Genomic DNA, 24,309 nt, shown 5'->3' on the forward strand with positions numbered 1-24,309 from the left:
CCTGCATTTTTTAAATTGTATCTTATAAATAAGGAGTCAGTATTTTAATGTCATGAAAAGAGAGTCTTTCTCTTTTAGATATTGGACATATTTTCAAACATCTAGTGTCTGCTTGTCCTTCTCTCCTCGTTATCTCCTTTATAAGTCAATACCTTATCTACTTGACCCGAGGATATTCCCCCACTTGGAAGTAAACACGTTGATTTTCCATTTACCTTGTTTTGATCCGTCTCAGTCTATGCAGACTGAGCTGACTGAGCAAGGCTTCTTTGTCCTCACTGGCTTATCAGCAGACCCACAAACCTGCTCTTTTGTCTCAGGCCGGTAGTGCAATAATCCCTCCCCATCCCTGAGGTTTAAAAATAGCAGCCAAACAAGTAACTGAAGAACACTTTGCATTTAATAAGTTGATGATAAAACCCAGCAAACGCACACCGAGTAATGGGTGAAAACGCTGAATCCACTGAAAAAGTGGACTTAGAGAAACTGTGTGATATTCTCCCACAGGGATGAGAAGCTGTTTGATCTCTGTATTGATTTCTTTCAAAGGATAAAATACAGTTATGTCCTTGGTGTTATGCATGGCCACAATTCTCCAAAATTCAAATTCAAAAGGGCAAAATATTATAGTATCAAGCCAACGGTTATAGACAAAGTATGAAATATTCTGCCGCATGTGTTACTACAATTAAACTATAAAGAACAATAAATCCCGTAGTGTGTTACTGTGCCTTTCAGTTGTTTCCAGTCTATGATGGCTATGGCACTCAAGCTAGAAGACACTGTAAAAGTTTTGAGAAGCCGCTCTTTCTTTATGTTTTGCTTCTAAACGAGCCAGACTTTCTTGTAATTTCTTTAAGTGGTCTTGAGCAACAGTTCTTCAGGCTTTCTCAGGGTCTTTCACTAATTTTCAGTCCAGTCCTTGTACCTGACCAGATTAATTTTACTTGGTCTAAAAAAGAATTTTAAAAATGCACCTAACTCAAGGTAAACCACTGTTGTGTATACATGTAACAAAAAACTTAAAATCTATTTTAAGTTTTGATAATTTTTCCACGTGACAAAGGATCCCAAACACACTGCCAATGCAGTAAAAACAAGCATGGATAGATAAAAACACAATGTAACAAAGTCATGGATTAGCCTCAATCAGAGCTTGGTCCTTGGTATTATTGAAGCAGTGTGGGATTATCTGAAGTCATAGCCTGGAGAACTATAACTGAAGACTACTTAAAAAATGAGAGTAAAGCTGCCTGAAAGAGTTCAGGCTGAAGAATAAAGGTGGTTTAACCAAAATATTGACTTTCAAACTCATTATAATGGCACTGACTCTGCGTTTGTCTTGTATTCTATGTTTCCATTTTTGTTTGCACATTTCAAAGAAATCGCTGAACGTATTTCCAATTTTTCTGGCAAAATACAAAGAAATGAGGGACGGCTCAAGACTAGTGTTAACTGCACAGTACACAGACTCATCTGTATCCAGACGTGAGTGATTCGTAGTGGGAGGGTATTTTCTTATCCTGTCCTTGAGGCTTTTGGAAATTTCCAGTTTACTGGTTTATTGTTCATCGCTTAGTTTACATGTGAATTTTAAACACAAAGAAAGATGAGAGATGAGTTTTTGAATACACAGCAATGGGTTGTCAAGAATACCACCAAATCAATCATTGGGTATTAAACTGGATGAAATAGCTAAGTCCTGTAATTGCAATGAAACAACACCTAAAGGGTTTTGATGCAGTAGTAAGAGATGCAATTAAGCCGACTAAAGTCTCATTTGTTTTTTTTGATTAACTTACAGACTAAATGAATAATTTTGCCTGTGAAATGCCTGCACCTGCTTATCGTTTTTGTCTGCAGGGTCAGTTCAAGTAGATATTCTGAAAAGTCAGTATTACTAATTCTATTAAACTTTTCATAGAATTGCAGATATTTGTCCTTATATGTGATCAGTGACCCCAGACTACCAGACTACAGTTAATCACTAATATGTTTTAGAAAATATATCTAAGAAAAGTGTGGATACAAAGTTGTGCATGCAGATTTGTGTTGTTTCTACCATCTTCAGAGCTTTTCTCTTTCTGTAAGCTGCTTTTACCTGATCAGTGGTGAATACCTAACCTTAGTGGCAGTTCAGATTGGGGTTTATGATTAGATTTTAAACACTTTCCAAGACATAAGGAGAGAAACTTTCACATGGTTTCATTCACCAGACATATCGACCGTAAGCTCTATGTCATTTTTTTTACATGATGTCTCTATTTTTCTTTGGTTGACAAATCTATGGCAGTAACCCTGGAGAGTCTCTGGAGAGGCTGATGTAACTCAAGGACCATTGAATTCCTTTATGCAGTACTGGCTGTCTTGGCTTGATGTTACAAAGCTCCATTTAATGATCTACTTAGTTCATTGTATTTCAGACACAGAAACCCAATAAACTGCACAATAATAAATATCACTACAATATTTTCTATCACATGAAATAGAAAATAAACAATCTGTGCTGATGTTCATGGACCAAAAAGTGCAAATTGTTTCAGTAAACCTGACACTGTAGTTCCAATGCCTGATCTTAAAAAGTAATTTATTATTATTATTTTAAAAGGTATTAAAAATAATAGAAATGAAGTGTGATAATGTGTAGGACTTAACTTGGGTGAGTGAGGGAGGTATAGGGGTAAATACTGGTTTCAGCAAATATTCTTTGACTGTTGCTCGTGTGTCTCAAATTCTGTAGCTTTGTAGTGAATCTTCAAAGAGGACTGATGTCTTGGTAATTTGGGGCTTTTAATGATTTCTTTGAACTGTTCTTTATCCAGGGTGAAATCATTGTACAGCATACATCTTTAATGGCTTCAAAAAAGTAGAGTTACTAGCACAACTTTGAATTTATATTAGACTTTCTCTCATTCACACAGGGTCATAGTATACAAATATATACATTTACTTGCTTAAATCTCTTAATAAGTGGTGGTGAAGGTTCTACAGTGTCTTTTAACTTGACAAGGCCAATGTCTGTTAACTTCTTCTTACTGATTACAATTGACTACAGCTGATAGTTTCTCTTTGCCAGCATAAGAAGTATTTGTTTGACAGCACTCATTGGATTGACCAATACTCAGTACAATGGGAAACTCCAAGGAACTCAGTGAAGATCTAAGAAGGAGAGTTGTAGATTTACATAAGCTAAGATGGTCTAAGGATTTGTAAACAACTGTAGATTCCAAGTGTACACTACAAGTCATTCAGGTTTGCAGGTCCCTGCTCCAAAATCAACACATTCAAGCTTTACTGAAATTTGCTGCAGCCCATTTGGACAAGCAAAATACCTTCTAGAGAAAAGTCTTATTGTTAGAGTAATGGTGAAGCTTTCAAACCTAAAAACAGCAGAACAACTATCATGCATGGTAGTGGTAGCATCATACTTGACATCTCTCGTTCTAGTCTCTTTCAGTACTTTTGGATCAACTGTAAGTTTTTCAGGGAGTTATTAAGACATGTCGATATACAGTTTTCAAGCCTGGAAGTAAATAAGATGTTAGGATTTATAGGGCCGAGTGCAGCAAACTCAGTTTTATCTGAATTCAGAAACAGGAAATTAGACACCATCCAGCCCTTTATGTCTTTAAGACATTCCTGGAGTTTAACTATTCAGTGTGTGTCATCTGGTTCCATGGATAGATAAAGCTGGGTATCATCTGCATAGCAATGAAAATGTATGCTGTGCCTAATAATAATGTCCATGATGAGTTGGTGCTAAATTCTGTCCACAGCTGTACGTAATAACGTGAGATGTAGTTATTTAAAAATGATGTCCTTGCAGATAAATGCACATCCTATTTGCTATCCTATCTGTCATGTTAATACCAAATACTGATTAGCACAGGCTTCTTGTCCATTGAGTTAAAATCTAACAGTATCTAGCTTATCCACTATGTTAATGTTGTAGGTAGTATCAACACAATGGCCTCAGTTTTCCTCCTGAAAGCACTGTAGACCCACCATTGAACCACTGAAATATGAGAGTATAAATGAAACAGTGGCATAGGCTCTTTGATGACTCAACCTAGGACTACAAATTATGCTTTACAAGGGCCAGTGTTGGGTACAAGTGGAAATACTAGCCCCCAGGTGGAGAGTTATCTGTTTCTTACCATGTTGGTTAAACACAAGTTTGGGTAACCTGCTGCTGAAGATTTTATACCATTTTTTGTCTTTCTCTCCATCATTTTATCCTCCACAGTTTTAAGCCCCTGCACACTTTTTCTTTTATATGCTGAATCTGTTTTGGGCGCATACAGATGTGTTGACCAGGTTGGACTTATTTAATCACTGTGACTCAGTGGTGTCTGTGGGTCCTGCAGAGCTTTTGATATGTTGTAAAGAGAAAGTAAATGAAGGCTTTGAATGATGAGTCATGGGAGCAGAGTAGTGTGGTCTTTGTCTCCTCTTTTGTTTTCAGTTTGTTTCAGCAGAGCACCGAATGTGGGTGAGCGTAGATTGAGTACGCAGGGTTCAGTACCTTGCACTGAATGATGAGAGCAGTTAGGACAGGCGAGCTCTCCCCGCCCTCAGGCTTCTCAGCTGTCTGTCTGGCTCCGGCCTCGCTGCTGTCGTCCTCCTCATCCGACCGTAGGCTCCTTTCGCTTTCCTCAAAAGACTCCCTCTCCTCTGTGGAGTCGTCAGCCGTGCTCTCGCTCCTCTCCTCGGTGTCAGCAGGTCCGTCCTTGGTGTCAGCCAGTGGGGAGCGAACCCTGGTGCTGAGGTCCCGGCCCTCACCTCTGAGTCGCGTGATGTTTCCCTCCAGCAGGCGACGCTGCACGATGCTGTGAGGTTGCTAGAAAGAAATGCAGAGGACAGATAGATCTTATACAGGAGTTTTTCTCAGTACAGACCTTTTGAAAATTGCACATAGTGTGTAGTGCGCATATAAGGAGAAAGAAAAACACCCTGTAACTCTACAAATAAATTAGTCAGACCACTGTGTACTGAGCCTTAGTGCAAACAGCTAGTATATAATGTATGTAGTTTAAAATATATGTGTTAGGAAAAAATAGGCCTGCTTCCTGTTTAGGCAAGAAGAAAAGAACAAGATGAGCCAGAGATGTACAGCTGCTGATGTGTGAATTAGTATATATATGAGGTGTTGTTCAGATCAGAAACTGAAACACGACTTCTTCTGATGCCTCCAGAAAAGAGGCAAGAAAGAGATCACTTGTGCATATGAAACAGGCTGCTTTTTAATATTTTGCATTGCAAATGAGTAATTTATGCTCATGAAATGAATCACTTTTGCCCACTGATAGTTCATCCAAATATTTCACATGCATGTTTGCATACTGATGGTTCACACTCTGGAACCTTGTTAAAACAGAGCTCAGATTTCATAACCACAACCCAAAAAATCCCACAACGTACATCAGAATGCAGCATGCAAAAACAGTTTCATTTCTGGTTAATCAGTGCATGTCAATATCAAAACGAAATGAAAGTTATACTGTTGATATCTGACTTATTTTAACTTCCTTGAGAAGTGCACGCAGCTAATATCTACGTCATCTACAAGCATCACCGTTTACAGCTGACTGTCCTCATACTTCATAGTTACAATGCAGAGGGACACATGCTGAAAACAGCATGTGTTTGAAAGCTAAACAGTCTTAAATCAAAGTGGCCTCACCTCTATCTTTAAGCTTTAAATATATGAGTTATAAAATAATCCAACTCTCATGGTTTGGCCCACGTGGATATAATATGAAGGGGTTTTGTTCCCAGTAGATGAGTCACAGGAATAATTTTTAAGTCCGGTATTATCAGACTTTACCTGTGGACTTTTATTGATCCACTATTTCTTTTGTTATGAATGTTGATTAAAAACAGCACCGCATTAAAAACAGTCATGGAAATGACTGCATGACCTCAAGAACACTTCCAGAAATCACTGTGCCATCCACAAAAAGGTTAACCCTCAGAGGCTTAAGAACTCAAGCCTAACCCAAATTTTAAAAAGGAAAAAAGACTTCATTTGGAAAATGAAGTCTTTTTGAATCTGGAGCTGTTAAAATGATTGTTTTCTTTGTGTCTGAGAGAACAGTTTAATAAAAACAAAACTGACATATTCTGTCTACCTAGAGTTAGAGTTATGGTTGTGGTTAGGGTTGAGTTCTTAGACGTTTGAGAGTTAAAGGTTCAAGTTCAAGGTTCAAGGTTCTTTATTTGTCACATGCATAGTTATACAAGTATAACACACAGTGAAATGTAACCTGACACGCTCCTCGACTTGTGCAAAAATTCTCCTCACATGGGAGAATAAAACTTTATCTTCAGTGAAAAAGTGAAACGCTATCCCAACTAGCTGAGATGAAAGTATTAAGGTATTATTAAGACATGAAAGGCAATTCAAGGAGGATGCTAATGCTTTCAAGTCATCACTGTCAGCAGACATAAAAGGCTTAATGCAAGAGGCTTTTATTTGATACACAAACCTAGTGGCCTTTTTTTTTTCGTCTAATAAACACTCTTTTAAGTAATCTTAATAAAAGAAAATGTTCTGAAAAAGTTCCTCATGTTTGAAACTGCATTTTAATCAGCATTTTAAAACACAGCCTCCACAGATGGATATTGAAAAGCCTGATTTCTGTTGCTTTAGAAACACAACATGTGGCTGTTTTTTTTCTGGATCACATGAGGAGAAAATTCTATTTAAACTGCCTGTTACTCCATAATCACATTGTTCTTCCAGCAGTACAGAGCCTGGGTACAGACTTCCAGAAAGTACGCTTTTAAAAGAGCAGGTCACTTAACACCAGCAGAGTCACTGCATTAATAAAGCACAAAGGATTCGAAGGAACACTAAAATCAGCAGGATATTAAGAGATGTTCCAATAATGTTCTAATCACAAGTAATGAAAAAACAACAGCAACAAAAAAACAAACCTCTGGCCAGGCTGTCATAGAATAATTTGTTAATAATTTGGGTTTCATAGAAATGTTGCTAATGAAATGATGAGGAATAAGAGGAAAATTCACAGACTTGTTGCTTTTACTGTATGTGGACTGTTTTTGCAGCTCGGCTAGGGAAAAAAAACCAAATAAGATAATATTATGTGACCAAAATAAAAAGAATATTTGGCCTGCTAACATGCTATTAGCACCTAACAGCTGGGACTGTTAGGGATTCAGTCACTGGTATCGTAGGCATCCTGAAGCATTTGAAGTGGACATTTGGACCCGTGAAAAGTCATCAGATTGCCACTGAAACAGACTGACTGGATAACTGTCTCGCCAACCAGCAGTGGCATCTGTCGAGCCGTAAAGTCGCAGTTTGAGCATTCTGGGTAAAAGCCAAGCCTATAAAGCACATCGCCAGCTGTCTCCCTGCTGTTATCAAAAGCATTGTAATACTCTGTCAAACAACCTGGGACCTCTACAACCTGTCACACACACCATCTTGCATCTTGTATCTTGTACCTCATTCTTAATGCGGTTATCAGACCTGCAGGCATTGAACCTCTATAGGAAGAGACGTTTGGCAACTTCAGTCACTCCTGCACAGGCGATTCATCTTGTGGGATGCGGTGTAATTTCTTAGCTCACATGTCCTGACAAATTAAGCAATTTTTAAAAAATCTACAAGAAGGTTTGCAACAAATGCACATAAACACTGGTTATGCTCAAGGACAGAAAGGCCAGATTAGACTTTGCCAGAAAGCATTTAAAAGAGCCAGCGCAGCTCTGAAAAACATTCTTTGAAAACCTGAAACCAAGATTAACTTGTACCAGAATAATAAAGAGAGAAAAATGCGGAACGAGAAGGAGAGAAGCAGCTCATGATCTGAAGCCTACAACATTATCTGTCAAACGCGGTGGAGCCAACGTTATGACATCGCTGTCAGTGGAACCGACTCTTGAGTGTTTATTAATGATGTGACTGCTGATACTCTCGGCTCAGATTCAGCCAAATGCTGCAAAACTGCAAAAGCAACCCGAGAGTCTCTCACGGCAAAGAAATGGGATATTCTTCAATGGCTAAGTCGGTCACCTGATCTCAGCCCAGCAGAGCAGCTTTTCAGTCACTGAAGACAAAACTGAAGGCAGAGACACCCACAAACAAGCAGCAGCTGAACGTGGCTGAAACAAAGGCCTGGCAGAGCATCTCAAGGGAGGAGACACGGCATTTGGTGAAGTCCAGTCATTGAATCCAAGTATTTAAAAAAACGATCCTTATATTTAGAAAGCATATATGTTAGTTTGTTCAGTTATCTTGAAGTCTCTGAAGATAGGGACTGTATAGAAATGAAAAATGTATGTAATGCAAAACTTTGGCTAAATCCTGCAAATTAAAATTATTTGTTTGATTTAATGTCCTCTCTAGTGTTGCATAGAACAAAAATTACAAAAGAAAAAAAAATAATGTCATTGCCAAAAACGTAACTTCAAAATAACGTGACTACAAGTGGCAGATTAGGTTAACACAGCACATTAACTTCTCAAGTTCTCCGCTGCTCTTTAACAAAAGTCCTCAGATTTAGTCAGTAACATCTGAATGACTGCGAGGTCAACATTAACAACTTTGTGTTCTACCAGTGAGAATTTATATAATCAGCCTCCTTTCTCTTGTGATCAATCAACGGCACGATCTATAAAACTCATCAACGTCTACGTAAGCGATTCAATAACAGCCATCGAACAATGAGTCACTGACACGTTTTCCTTTGTTACAAGTCATGTGTAGTCCACCTCCCAGATCCTTGGCAAGGAAAAACCCTGATAAGATGATAATATGTGACCATCCAACGGCTGGGGCTGTCAGAGATTCACTTGTTGGTATCGAAGGTATTCTGAAGCATTTAAAGTGAACATTTTCACCTGTGATTGTCTCTGAAACAGACCGACTGGATAATTGAACAAAATGGACAAACGATCACCTAAACAATCAGCCATTCTTCTGTCTGGGACCCAACCCAGATTAAAGTTTAAATTTCAAACAAGGAGCTGGAGAATAAATTGAAATGAACTATACAGTTCAAGAAAATAAACAAGAACTGAATGTATGATTTGTTTTGGAACATGTACGAGCGATCAGCAGCAAAAGCTGACCTTGTTTCTGTGAAGAAACGCCATCCAGCTGCTGCGATTGTCTCCGTTTCACTCCTGTTATGACACAGGAGTTATGATGCTGCTATTCACTTGCCTGTTTATTTTCCACATTACTGGGTATTATTTTATGTTCTGCTCTGATGAACATGCACACACCATCTCTGCTGTTAAAGTATTCCTGAGCACAATATAAATGAAGACAAGGACGATTTTCTGGATTGCAAAGCAAGAAGAGGACAGATGGAAACACGACCACTAAAAACAAATAAGAGGAGGCTTCGGGGCCCCGGAGAGGCGGCTGTCTAACCTTAACAGAGCAGTAATAATGTCGTCTCATGTCTGGACCTGTCTGTGGTCTTACTCTGTTTGATTTGCCATCACGTTTGAGTGGCACTTCAGTCCATCGCCTCTGCGGACCATCCAGGAGTCTGTTTGCCTGCCTGTCAGCTCAAAGAGCTCAGCGAGCATCTGCACATACTTTAAATAAAACAAGTTTTCTGCAGTGTTCTGTTGTGTCCATAGATTGGTCTCGGCCTGCTGGGCTTCACTGCCAAGCTGCAAAAACAGCACACTTCAAACTAGTAATCACTACTCGTGTCACCGAGTTCAATCTAGCCCATTCATTCCTCGCTGAGCTCCAGCTGTGGCTGAGCAGCTCCTCTTTAAATGTCTCCTCCTTGTTGTTCCCCCCTTTCATTTCCTCTCATCTCCCCTTTTCCTTCCCTTATCTCTCCCATCCTTTCCTTTTTTTCTGTCCCCTCCCTCGTCTTATTGTTGTCCTTTTCTCTCTTTACTGTACATCTCCTGTTTCTTTTTATCCTTTTCCTTACATGTAATCATATCTTATACAGTATATTCCTTTCATTTTCCATTATCTTTCCATTTATCCCACTCTTTCTCCTCATCCCAGCTCCTGTTTTCTTCCATTACCTTTTTGACTATTTGCTTTCAATTTTCTTTTCTTCCCTAACCTCTTCTCTTTCCTCTTTCTGGGCATGACATAATCTCCCCACTCTTCTTTATGTCTCATAAAACAGGGTTATTCACATTGGACTTGCTCTGTAATTGTTTTTGTTCTCCAATGCTAACTTTGGTTTTCTCTTTTTGTGTTTGTTGTTCCATAAATCATTAATTGTGGCAATTATACTCTTTGACAAATATGACACACGTAGCTTGTTAAATGGATAGAAATGGCATGTGGAGGATAACAAAAATTGTATTTTAATTAAATTTATTATTAAGTCTGGTGGCATACCAGCATATTTTTATTCAGCACACAAAGAAAAAGACTTAAATGTCAGACTCCAGCAGTTTGCAGAAGACAGTCTGAGTTTGATTAAAGGTTCATTTGTTGAGATCTTCGGCGCTCTCTTTGGACTGACTCACAGAAACACTGAACACAATCTAATTTTAGCGATTAGCTTCTCCATATGTCCTTTGATGGTTAAAGTCTGTTTCTGTTGACCCTCTAACTGCTCTGGGGTCAGCTGGTTTAAGTAAATCACATTTTGCAGCAGGATGCTACCAGCAATCTGCATTTGCTGTTTTACAGTTTAGGGTAAATGCTACATTTTACATTGCAGGACACACTTTCTACCACTCTAAAGTTTTGACACACTGTCTCATTGAATGATTTTTCTTTATGACTATTTACATTGTAGATTCTCCCTAAAGGCATCAAAACTATGAATGAACACATATGGAATTATTTAGCAAACAAAAAAGTGTGAAATAACTAAAAACATGTTTTATAATTTAGATTCTTTAAAATAGCCACCGTTTGCTTTCATTACTCCTTTGCACACTCTTGGCTTTCTCTCAATGAGCTTCGTGAGTTCGTCACCTGAAATGGTTTTCCACCAGTCTTAAAGGAGTTCCCAGAGATGCTGAGCACTTGTTGGCCCTTTTGCCTTCACTCTGTGGTTCACCTCATCCCAAATCATCTCGATTGAGTTTAGGTCAGGTGACTGTGGAGGCCAGGCCATCTGGCGCAGCACTCCATCACTCTCTTTCTTGGTCAAACAGCCTAGTGGTGTGTTCAGGGTCATTGTCCTGTTGAAAAATAAATGATGGTCTAACTAAACGCGAACCGGATGGGATGGCATGTCGCTGCAGGATGCTGTGGTAGCCGTGCTGGTTCAGTGTGCCTTCAGTTTCGAATAAATCCTCAACAGTGTCATCAGCAAAGCACCCACACACCATCACACTTCTTCCTCCATGCTTCACGGTGGGAACCATGCATGTAGAGACCATCTGTTCACCTTTTCTGTGTTGCACAAAGACAGGGCGGGTGGAACCACAAATTTCAAATTTGGACTCATCAGACCAAAGCACAGACTTCCACTGGTCTAATGTTCATTCCTTGTGTTTCTTGGCCCAAACAAATTTCTTTTGCTTGTTGCTTTTTCTTAGTAGTGGTTTCTTAGTAGCTGTGTGACCATAAAGGCCTGATTTTTGCAGTCTCCACTGAACAGTTGATGCAGAGATGTGTCTTCTGCTGGATCTCTGTGTGCCATTTATCTGGGCTCTGATCTGAGGTGCTGTTAAGCTGTGATTTCTGAGGCTGGTGACTCAGATGAATTTAACCTCAGCAGCAGAGGTGACTCTTGGAATTCCTTCTTCCTTCTTTCCTCGTGTGAGCCAGTTTCATCGTAGCGCTTGATGGTTTTCGCAACTGCACTTGGGTTAAAGCTTTACTACAGCAGTGGTTAGTTAGCAGTGCCTTCAAAGCAAGTTCAACACATCAGGGATATCTTTTTCTTATCTGGCATCACCAATCAGGCTCACCACAGAAGTGCTTATCAATTTAATAAGTTAACCCAGACTTTCCTAATCCACAGGTGTTTACAGCAAAGAGGTGACACTGGCAGCATCTTCCCAATCACAAGCACAGACAGGTCTGCTGCCAGCAAGGCACTGGAATTTACAAAATCAAGATAAAAGTATAATATTAGGAAAATATGTGGAGGTTCAGCAGGTAATACAAACTAAAAGCAACACAGCTGCTGCAGACAAAAAGAAGTGTGAGTGTGTGCGATAAAGCGCTGTACGAATGTGTGTGAGCTTTGAACGCTTTAGTGAGTAAGACTCAAAAAACAAACAACAATCCCATTAAATAAATGTTTAGTTGTAGCCTGTATATCCCACAATTAAAAACAGGAGCTGCTAATTGAGTTGCAATGGCTTTATTTGGCCAAATATAGACTAAAAATACTGACTTATTACAATTAGTTCCTGGATTTCTGTTTACATTTGCCAAACATCAAGGGCAGCATCATCCAATGGATCATCATCCCAAAATAAAGTAACACTAATACCTTTTTTAACATTTCTATCTTAAGGGCACGTTGTGTCAGACTTTGAACAGCACAGCAATACACACTGTGTATTGCTGTGCTGTGCTATGTCTTCAAAAAAAATGCTACGTGAGCCAAATTTCCTCCGTTGTGCTCTCAGCACGCTTCTCATCTCGATCCACCGATTGCTTGTTAACAGACTGCGAGTATGTGAATTGGCATGTTTCTGGATTTAAAGTAATCTAATCCAATGAAGACAGCAGGCTTCAGTATCCCATAAAGAGTCGGTCCATCATACACGATGCAGCCTGCTGCTCTGCCTCGTTTGACAGCGAGTGTTTTTCATCGCTAGAACAGCTGAAGTGAGGTCTGTTTGTTTTGTGAAGGGAGATTTTGGACAAGGTGTTTGTGAACATTTTCGTAACTGTAAAATGTGTACTAGATATTGTGGCAACCGTAGGACGTTTTTACTGTTTATTCTATCTTCCAATCATAATTAAAAGGCATTTATTGGCATTGTTCTTATTTGGTTAGAAATTAGCCGTGAGGCAGATGCTTTATGAATCCCTCATCCATATAACTGTTTAAAAGCCATAATTAATCCCATGAGGATAATAAGTTTAAAATATCAGTCATAGATAAAAGAAACAGTACAGCTACAGTTGTGCTCAGAAATTTCAAACATGAATGTCGTGGCAGTCTTTTTAATTTGGAATGATTGCACAGCATACATCTTTAATAACTTTAAAAAAACAAGAGTTAGGTACGTTTCAGTTTATATTGGATTTTCTCTAATCCATACAGGGTCAAAAGTATGCATACAGGCTTAAATATATACATGCACTCGCTTAAAAATTCTGTGGTGCTGAAGGTTCTACAAAGGACATAACCCATTAACCTTTTGTTAGTCTTGATGATCCAGACTACAATTGGTAGTTTCTCTTTGCCAACATAAAAAAGATTTGCTTGACAGCACTCGGTACTCAGAACAATAGTATTGATCAGTCCAAACAAGTACCAATTCTCCAGAGAGGATTGGTCAAATGTGAGCGAAAGTTATGCCAGAAGTTTGTTGATGGATACCAAAAGTGTTTACTCAGTGTGCAACTCACTAAAGGACATTTATCCAAATATTAGTGGAGATGTGAATTAGATCAAATCCATCCATCTTCCTCCGCTTATCCGGGGCTGGGTCGCGGGGGCAGCAGCCTAAGCAGAGAAGCCATGACCTCTCTCTCCCGGTATTCCCCTGGACAAGCTGGAGAATATAATCTCTCCAGCATGTCCTGGGTCTGCCTCCGATTATGGCTAAACTCCTCATCCTATCTCTAAGGGAGAGGCCAGCCACCCTTCGGAGGAAGCTCATTTCTGCCGCTTGTATCCGCAATCTCGTTCTTTCGGTCACTACAAACAGCTCATGGCCATAGGTGAGGATAGGGATGTAGATCAACTGGTAAACTGAAAGCTTCGCTTTTTCACTCAGCTCTCTCTTCACCACTGCACGTACAGCGTACAGCGTCCACATCACTGCAGCCGCAGCACCAATCCGTCTGTCTGTTTCCCCTCCCTTCTCCCGTCACTTGTGAAAAAGACCCCGAGATACTCAAACTCCTCCACTTGGGGCAGAAACTCGTCCCTGACCTGGAGTCGGCACTCCACCCTTTTTCCGGCTGAGGACCATGGCCTCAGATTTGGAGGTGCTGATTCTCAGTCCCACCGCTTCACACTCGGCTGCGAACCGTTCCAAGGCAAGCTGGAGGCCATCACCCAATGAAGCCAACAGAACCACATCATCCGCAAAAAGCAGAGATGAGATCCTGAGACCACCCAGGTGAAAGCCTTCTGCCACTTGGCTACGCCTAGAAATTCTGTCGGTAAAAGTTATGAATTGAATCGTGACAAAGGGCAGCCCTGGCAGAGTCCATCACCCTCCGGGAACAAGTCCAGCTTATTGCCAGCTATGCAGACTAAGCCACTGATGAGTGGTTGTAACCTCTGACCACAGATTTATGAAAAACACAAAGAGTCATAAAACACTTTCCTTTGGGGTTGTTAATGATCCTACTCAGTCACTTGAGGTTTACATTTAAACCTCCCATCATCTCAGCCAATATTAAAGGTTTATAATGTTGTACTTTTCTGTCTTATAGTCTAAAAACAAGATTTTTTTGTTTTTCACATGCAGCCAGAGGAATAACCAGGAGTGTTTTCGCAGCGTGGGCACAATTCAAGCCAAAACTGGTCAACTGTCCCACAGGCATCATGTTCCTTTGTGCTCATTCATACGTGGCCTGTTGCTGATTTTGCTGATGTGGGTCCTGCGGTGACCCCTGAACATTAACCGGTCCAAACCGGTCTCCCTCCAGTAGGTCAGAAAGACAACTGTTCATGTTTGACTTTAGACCTCGACTCTCTGTTTTTCTCAGTTTCTCTTCCTTTGAGTTTCTCCCTATGTGAGCCAGATTAGAGGCTGAATGCCATGTGGACTAATTATCTCTGCAAACAGGCTCGCCTCGCCCTCATCCAGCCAGTCACGTGACCTCACTAATGCCCTCTCCCTCACTCTGATGGACGTCTCCAGCTGCTGACTTCCTGTCGCAGCGACCGGGAGGCTCTAGCAGCTTCACATCTGCTGCCCACCCACCCGCCTCTACGCTTTCGCCTGTATTACACTACTCTCCTTCTCTTCATTAAGTCCAATAAACCTCAGTGGAGTCGCAGAAAAACCTCAGTGACTGAATGAAGTACAGATGTGGCGACTAATGGCCACATCAATGAGATCAAATCATCAAATCTATTTGATGATTTGATCTCATTTAGGAAGACACAATTGATCCACTGATTAGGATTAATGATGTAGCCGTGATTTAAACTGAGCTTTTCACAAAATGGACTTTTTAGAATTGTGGTTATTTGCTTTCTTGTAGAGTATTTCCGACTCATTTCCAGACCTGTGTCGGATGTTTTATTGACCAAAAGTTGTTGTATTTCTTTGCCAGCTTTCTTTGCTCCCAGATTTTCTTTCTGCCCTCCGGCAGCTTGTTTCAGAAAAAAAATTATTTATGCCCTCCCACTCCGACTGGCTGCAGGTGTGGCAGTTAATGGCTGCAGCTGGAGACGTCAAACCGTGTCCAATGCTGAGTGAAGAGCCGAAGAACATGCTGCTGCACAGCAGAGACTCCAGCAGGATGGTTCAGGATGCTAATTTTGTGTCTAAGCTCACAAAATAAAAGCTTGAGTGAAGTGTGTGCTGAGGCTGAGCGCCACAGGCTAATAACACAGGGAAAATAACGAATTCAACTACTCCTGATGTGAATTTTCCACTGTGAAACAGCTGGTAACGGTGTAGGTTTAATCCCAGCTTAATTGCTTTGTCACTGTAGCAAAAGCAAACAAAAGAAATTCATGTCTGTTTTTTTTTAATAGAACAATGATTAACTGACAGTGTGTTTGGCTGTGATCACACAGCAGTTGCCTTCCAGAGTTCGGACGTGCTTTTTAGTTTTCTATCTTTATTTATGTGTTAAGTATATTGTGTAGGCATTTCTTGGCTGGTTTCTTTTAAAATATAGTTTCTGTTAGTGTCTATAGATCATTTATATCTGATTCTTTGTATTTTGGTTAATGTTACTGCAGCCTCCACTAGTATTCTTGTACACATTTGCTGTGTAGGTCTGCTGTCTGTGCTGAGCTACTTCCTGTTTTACTTCTCATTAGCTTGTCTCCCTTGTATATTGTCTTGCTTGACTTACTGTATGTCATTTACCTTAATTATGTTCAGCTGTGTTTAGGTTCCCTCCTGTTTCCGCTTCCCTCGTTATCTCATGTGTATTTATAGTTTGCCTGGTTTCCTGCCTCATTAACTCTTACTATATTCCACATGGTTTCTCCAGTGTCTTTTGATTTTTTTGGAGATTATATGCCACAATAAAGGCTTGTTTCTTTTGTTTTAAACTGCTAGCTTGTCTCTGCAGTCTGCATTTGTCCCCAGTCTTCCTGCACTTTATGACACATTCAGGTAGTACCGTGCACAACGTTCATTTAAGAACCATAACATGACATGTAGATGAATGAATGTTCAAATAACAGTTATTCAGCTGTACAACAATTGCTGTCCTGCTTTGTCTGTCGTCTTCACATGAAAGCTAAAGTACATACAGTGGCTTCAGAAAGTATTCAGACTCCTCCTCACTTTTTTTAAACTGTAGTTTTTATGTTTTTAGCAAAAGATTCTTGAAATTCTGTCATCATGGGAACTAATGAGAAAAAAAGAAGAATTTAAAAACGATGTAGCTCAATCGCAGTCAAAAGTTGTATACCTTTGAAAAAGTGATTTGATACCGAAATCCTAAAAAATTTGATACTGAAAAAGTAAAAAATGTTTTTTTAAAAACCCAAATGAATTATTTTGACCACATTTTTTTTTATGTAAATCTTTTTTCTTTTCTTTTTTTTACAGTTTCAGTTTGGGGCTGTTGTTCATTCCTAGAAAACAACCAACTGAACATACAGCACTGGGCTCTGGGTGCCATGTTTAACTCTTTTGGGCATTTTATAGGCATAAATAACCAGTGAATTAACTAGTCATAAAGAAATGTCCTAAACATTTTTGTTTTTTTCTTCCAGTTGTAAAGATCACAAACACCAAAACAAAAGTTGGATCAGGAGGTCTCGTTTCTCACACTCTGCCAACATCTCTGTCCCTTTCTCTTGCTTCCTCTGCTCTGCTGTGTGGGTTGTTGTGTCGTTTTTGTTTTTGTCTGGTATTTTTAGCCCCTTGTCTTCCTCTATGGCATCGAGGGAGCAGCTGAGGGAGTGTTACCGCCCATCCAAAGCTCTGGATGACAGAGAGAGAAGTGTTCACGCTAACCCCTCTCCAGCCCACCTAATTGTCCTGGAGCTAATAATAAAGCACTAACCAATGTAGCAGACAAACTCTCTAGCGATCCGGGAGATCTGTGACCCTGTCATTGTTGCTCTGAAGTGCTGCTTCACCCTCTGGGGAATACAAACAATTCAGTTCAGGGAGTGGATATGAATGAAAATTAAAACCTGATGGAGGATGAGGTGTGCACATCCCTACCCTGATGTTTTCCTGTCTTTAAAGGCACAGTTTACTCAGTGCCATTTTATACATCAAGATTGTTTTGGAGTCAGCTGCCCAGTTTTGGAGATACCTAGAGATAATAAAATGGAACCACTTGCCATTTGCCTGGCATAAACTCAGTGTACATCTCACTTTCCCAAAAATCAGTTGCTCAAGTAAAATCCACAAATCAAATGTATTTCTTCTAAACAACATTTGACATCAAAGAATGCCTCCATCTCCCAATAATGAGACACATTCTTGTGACAGCAGGACGGAATGCAAACTTTCATGGCATCCCTTCTTAGCTGCTCAGCTTGCAGGTTTTCAGCTTCAACGCCAGGGTTTTAATCAAATAGACAAATGCTGTTTGTTCACTTGAGATGTTCTGCCAGTTCTTTACTGCAGTTGCCTTCAGCTGCTACATGTTTGTGGGTCTCTCTGCCCTCAGTTTTGTTTTCAGTAACTGAAAAGCTGCTGTTGGATTAAGATGAGTTGACGCACTTGGCCACTGAAGAACTCCTGGGTTGCTTTTGCGCTGTGCTTTGGGTCATTATCTATTTGCACTGTGAACCATCATCTGATCAGTTTTCCAATATTTGGCTGAGTCTGAGCAGAGATCTTGCTTCGTCTATCAGTAATCACATCATCAAAAAAACAATAATGACACAGTTCCACTGGTAGCCATATATGCCCATGCCGTAATACTGGTTCTACCATGTTTGACAGATGATGTGATTTACTTGGGCTCATGAGCTGTTTCACTTGTTTTCTGGTATAAGTTAATCTTGGTCTCATGTGTCCAAAGAATGTTTTTAAGACCTGTGCAGGCTCTTTAGATGTTTTCTGGCAAAGTCTAATTTGGCCTTCTTGTTCTTAAGTGTAAACAGGGGTTTGCACCTTGTTGTAAACATCCGTATTTACATTCATGAAGACATCTCTTGTAAACTGTGGCAATGCTACACCTTCCTATTCGGGAGTTTTCATGACTTGGTTAGATGTTGTAAAATTGTTTTATTAACCATGGAAATAATACCATGGTTAGTGCATTCATTCTTTTTTAATAATGTACCAGATTGCTGATTCGCCCACTGCATTGTGGTGGAGTACAGAGGCAAAACTACAGAAACTGTAATTTACAGACCTAACTGTATGTCCATATGACTGTTTTACTGTAGCAGTAGTCTGATCTGATGCACCTCACAAATACAACCACGGTATCTATATAACAGAGAAAACTAAATTTTGCACTAATGCAAAATATTTTTAAACAACAGTAGCTAAAAAGTAAGGGACAGAGGGAACTACAGGCAAAAGTAAAGATATTTTTATTTTCAGGATGAACTGTACCTTTAAATAGATGATCGGGGTTTATTGGTTTAAATTGGACACAGTGCTTAGTTTTATTTAAAGTAAAGCTCACTTTTTCCACCCTCTATAAGCTCCTTCTGTGCCACCGTTTTACATCCAAGTCCAGTTCTGTAGCTTTTGATCATCCTCAGATGTACCTGGAGACTCCAGATCTCTTGATTAGACAGGCCTACAAACACACACACACACTCGGGCTTCTGACTCACTCGTCTGTAAGAGATCAAACCGACAGCTAAGCTGCAGGGTGAGGAATGAGCAAACTGTGCAGCAAAAGTAACACCAATAGGAGATTTCATTTCAAAGCTTAAGTAGTGCAATACTTTAGGAGAAAAGTTTTTTCAAAACTGTGAAATTTGTTCAAAATAGCTGATTTTATAATGTGGAAGTCCTTGATATTATGTACACAACAATCAGGTGTTTTGCATTCAATAAGATGCCACAAATTATTTGTGCCACTCCAAAAATTTCTGTCCACTATAAAGGAGAACATCACAGCCTGATACCTGCAGGTCTGACAGCAGCAGGTGTATCACTCCTGTTTTCTACCTGGAGACAGCAGTCGCCTCATTGTTCTGACACACAACACAAATCTATCCACAACACTACACACTAACTACACAAGACAACACATTAACTACACTCCAAACACGCTAAACGTCACAAATCTCTCACATCTCAAAACTCTCTCTCTCTCTTTTTCTGCTCTCTCTCTCTCTCTCGCCGTCACTCCTAAAACTTCCCCCTCTTCCTAAACAACCAAATGTCATGTCGCCATATCATTTTTTGATTGGTTGACGTGGTGCATTTTTCCACCAACACGAAAGGGCAGTTTTTTGTTTTGTTTTTTTATTTTTTGGTCATAAGCAGAGAGTCCTTGCTAGCGCTGTCCTTAGACAGTAAAAGTGAGGAAACTATTGAGGAAAAACACCGTGTATATATTGTTTATCATGACTCTGGTTTTTGCGTGGCCTATCAACACAATTTAAAAACTGATATATATATATATCACCTTGTTGCTTTGTAATCTTAAAGTGGTCATGTGATTGGCTTACCACGACTACTTTATTCTTCCTCAGTCAAACTGCAGCACTCATGCGATTGTTTTGCCCCTTAGCTCCAGGTGTTGTGCCAAAAAGTGATCGTCGGGCAGAAAGTGATTGCCGTCCGCGGGAGCGCGCGCAGCTGCTTAGAGTTGTAGCGCCCAGATTACTTACAGCTACTTCCATGCAACTGATATAAAACGCGGTAAGCTGAAGACAGCTTCAACCGTCTATTTATTGAAAAATAGTAACGCGACCGCACCGCATTTTCTTGTTAGTAACGGTAACGGCGTTGTAACAATTAAAATACTAATTAGTTAGATTACTCGTTACTGAAAAAAGTAACGCCGTTAGTAACACAGTTACTTGTAACGCCATTATTCCCATCACTGCTACTGACAGATACAAATATTTAACATTTCACACACTGTGGACAAAGTAATGGTGAGTATATTTATAATAACTGAATGAACTCTGCTGATAAGGACCATTTCACATGTCTGAACGCTCAGGACAAACTTTTACGTACTAAACAGCCACTTTGTTAAGAACACCTGTTCAACTGCTCATTAATACAAATATCCATCACTTAATGACATGGTGGCAAATCAGTGAATTTAAGCATGCAGACATGACCAAGATGACCTGTTGAAGTTCAAACAGGGCATCAGAATGTGGACACATATGATTTTGAACATTTCGTGGTTGTGATTAAATGCTGGGATTACACGCCACAGCCTTTCTGAGTATCATTACTGGCCATGTCCATCCCTTTATGTCCACGGTGGCATCCTCTGACAGCTGCTTCCAACAGCATCACACACCATGTCACAAAGCTCAAATCATCTCAAACTGAATTTTGGAACATGACAGTGAGCTCACTGTACTCAAATGAACTCCATAATCACTAGATCACATTTGAATAGAGCCCCATTGGTATGTGGTGGAACGGGAGATTCACCTCACGCATGTTTCTTGCACCTTGTTCAACTTCTAACCCTAACCTAAATCTGTGTGTGTGTGATTTTTGGCTTTTGAAAATTGTCCTTCTAAAAAAAACATCCTTCTGTCTAACTCGCATTAAAATATTTACAAATCTTATTTCCCATTGTCCAAACTACACTGGGTGTGGTTTATGCTTATGGGTTACCCCTGATTTTTAGGACTAGACTTAGACCTGGTGCTAATCCCATGATGGTTTAGACCTCACAGAGTCTTCTACATTTGTCATGTCTCTCAGGCTGCAGCAGCTTTGGTGAGCACGTGTTGAGTATGTACAGTGGAAAGCATCGCGGTTACACAGTGGTTACACAGTGGTTACACAATAACTCGCTCTATGCTGAGCTCAGGTGTTGATGTTTCCAGCCCAACACAAACACTCATCCTCTCCTGTTTACTCTTCTTACATTTTCATATGTCTGCTCAGAGGTTTGTATTGTGTTGCATAAAACGGCCCCACTAAACTGCGCCTCCTCCCTGACTCCACCTCCAGCTGACTCTTTCCTTCCCCTCCGCCGCTCTTGTGTTCGAGAGGTGGATTTTGCCCTTTTCAAGCTCAATTTTCCCCTGACTCCACAGCCAAACATGGCTGGAGTGATGCTGCTGCTGCTGCTGCTGCTGCTGCTGCTGCTGCTGAAAGTGAAATGACCTCAGGCAAAAGAGCAGCAAAACAAATTCACTCTTACATAACGGGCTCTGCTGTGCTGCTGAATTACTCACTGCACAGGACAGGCCAGCAAGTTCAAATTAACTGGAAGGAGACGATGCTACAGCAAAAAATAAATAAATAAAAGCGAGCTTGTGAACATTTTTTTTATTGATTTTAAGTAAGACGATTGTGTAGCATCATATTTTTTCATTATCATAATTAACCTTCAAATTTCCAAGTTATGACCTCAAGATTAAATAGCTTGTGCAACAACCTTGAAGTAACTGTTTTCTGTATGTATCAGTCTCTCACATTGTTATGGGGGAGTTTTGGTCCACAGTTCTTTACAGTTTTTTGCATTCATGGGCTCATTGCAACACTTCAATTCTTTCGTTTTTCAGCCTTTCTGTTGCATATTGGCTGCTGTGTTTGACATCATTGTCCTGTTGCATGACCCACTTTCAGCCAAGCTTTAGCTGTCTCTAAACATCCTACTCCAGTATACTTTGGTATACAGAGCAGTTTATGGTGCCCAGGTGCTGTGGCTGCAGAATAAGCCCAAATCATCACCCCTCTACCCCCGTGCTACACTCTTTGTATGTTGTGTTTCTGCTGAAATGGAGATGTACATTATGGCCAAATGTCTGATCATCTGTTCAAAGTCTTTGTTCAGATGTATTTTTGCAGACATAACCCATGCTGCCATGTTTTTTTCCTTGAAACCTTTCCAAACAATTCATACTACATCAGTCTATTTCTAATTGTACTGTGAATGTGAACTCATGAATTTGAACATTTAACATGCTGAGGCCTGTAAAGTCTGAAATGTAGTTCTTGGGTTTTTTGCAGTTTCTCTGGCCATTGCAATGTTTGACCTTCAAGTGGATTTGTGGGTCAGACCATGAAACTGTGCACTTGTTGGCTAAAGACTTGTGATTGACAAGTCTATAGCCAGCGAGCATGTTTCCTACCAGAATTTTAGATTTCCAAAGATTTAAAATCGAATGACTGAGCTAATAAACTCTTCAAGAAAGTGTTTACAGAGGCCAAATCATAACGTTGTTTTCCCACAGAAGTGTAAAGGACCAAAAGTCTGGGATGAAATAATGACACAAACCCGACCCATTTTATAATCCTGCACTGCTAAAGTTCCGATGTAATAAATTTCCTGTTTGTTAAAGTCTCAGCTGTTCTGTTTTTTGCTATATGCACACGCAAACTCACCACTCAGCCTGAAATTTCATGAGGCTAAAACTTTCTCCTCATAGTCAAAAGCTTATTAGAGGTCTACACGGGTTATATCTTTAACCAACGTTGTCCTATTTTTGGAGCTCAGTTTCAGACACAGGGTGAAAGGACATCATGGAGCAAAGTACAGTATAAATATCTGTGTGTTTTAAGACAGAGTTATTCAAACAGACCCTCCAAAAAGAAAATGATGGATCTGTAAAGGGGCATCAATCAGATGCCTCCTAAATCTTCCCTTTAAACTTTGTAAACGCAGTTGTGCAGCTGTTTATTTTCACCCTATAGACCACAGCTCACTGTGTTTTATCATGTAGGATTTATGCATCATCTGTCTGGTAATACTCACAAATCACCAGGAAATGCAACGGTTTCTGTCAGATAATGCAGCACAGACTCAGTGCTGATTGTGTTGTGTCCGAGCTGGAAAAAGCCCTGCAGATGTTGCGATACTTATAATCGTAAAAAGAAGAAGAAGAAGAAGAAGAAGAAGAAAAGAAAGAAAAGTTTCCTACTATTAATTTGTCAAACTACATGTAACATTTCTTTTCTTTTCTGTTTTGTTTTACTGGAGTTAGACTCTTGGTGTAGCAAGAATAATGATAAGTTGTGTGAAATATGTGTGTACATTTTTAAAATTATGTAGTCTGTTGGTATACTTTCATGATATTTCTGTATCTTAAGTGTTTCTGCAAAAAATACTTTTTAAATTACACCTGTGCATCCAGGATGCTTAGATTTAGCTTGAAACAGAAGCATGGACGATGAAAACCACCCTGCTTATGATGACGTCATTGTAATTTGCTGTTAAGTGTTAGAAAGCTAACAGTTCATCTTAATTGACATTTACATCTACATTAGCTTCCATCACACATCCCGTAAATATGCTGTAATGTGAGATGACCTATATGGCTGCAGCTTCAAATTCATCCCACAGATATGAGATTGGTATCCACCCACTCGTCTAATGATAAGACACAAAACAACAAGCAGGAATATCCTGAAATTTCATCTCATGAGTAGCTTAAGCATTGCATAATATAGCAGAGCCAAGAAAAGCAGGAGGATACAACCAGTGTCGCTCTGCCCAAAATTTTAAAAAAGGACCCCTGAAGGTCAAAAACAAATGTCTAAGAGTCAAAATAGCTTTACGGCTCTCAGTGTAGGGAACAGAAGAGGCAACAAGACAATACAATAGCAAAACGTACTGCATATTTATTGTTATATTTATACGTGAAATGTGAAGATGTTGGAATAAGTTATGAAATAAATAATAGATTGTTAACTGGTTACTATATATACAGTAAGTACATGAAAACTTGACAGTGTATAGTGTATAGACAAGTACAATGTTTCTATAACGATGTACGACAAAATCAAAACAGTGTATGCGGCGCAAAAAGCTAAATAAATAAAAGACAGCTAAGCTGTGGAATCTTGTTTCAATTTTTTATGGGTAGAACTAATCAAACTTTCAAGTTATTGTTTCAGATATTTGAGTTTGCAGAACTTTTAAGAACT

General features: G+C 39.7%; 1 protein-coding gene across 1 annotated transcript in view; it reads right to left on the bottom strand.

Annotated features, from left to right (window-relative positions):
* Positions 1-24,309, bottom strand: part of nrip2 (nuclear receptor interacting protein 2) — a 44,752-nt gene that overhangs the window by 13,750 nt on the left and 6,693 nt on the right. Inside the window, exon 2 of the mRNA XM_084909560.1 lies at positions 4,526-4,840. Within this exon, the coding sequence (XP_084765686.1) occupies positions 4,526-4,840 (315 nt within the window). The remainder of the gene's footprint in view (positions 1-4,525; positions 4,841-24,309) is intronic.

Source organism: Perissodus microlepis, chromosome 17, assembly GCF_051167445.1.
Source record: "Perissodus microlepis isolate ML-2025 ecotype Zambia chromosome 17, ASM5116744v1, whole genome shotgun sequence".
NCBI lineage: Eukaryota > Metazoa > Chordata > Actinopteri > Cichliformes > Cichlidae > Perissodus > Perissodus microlepis.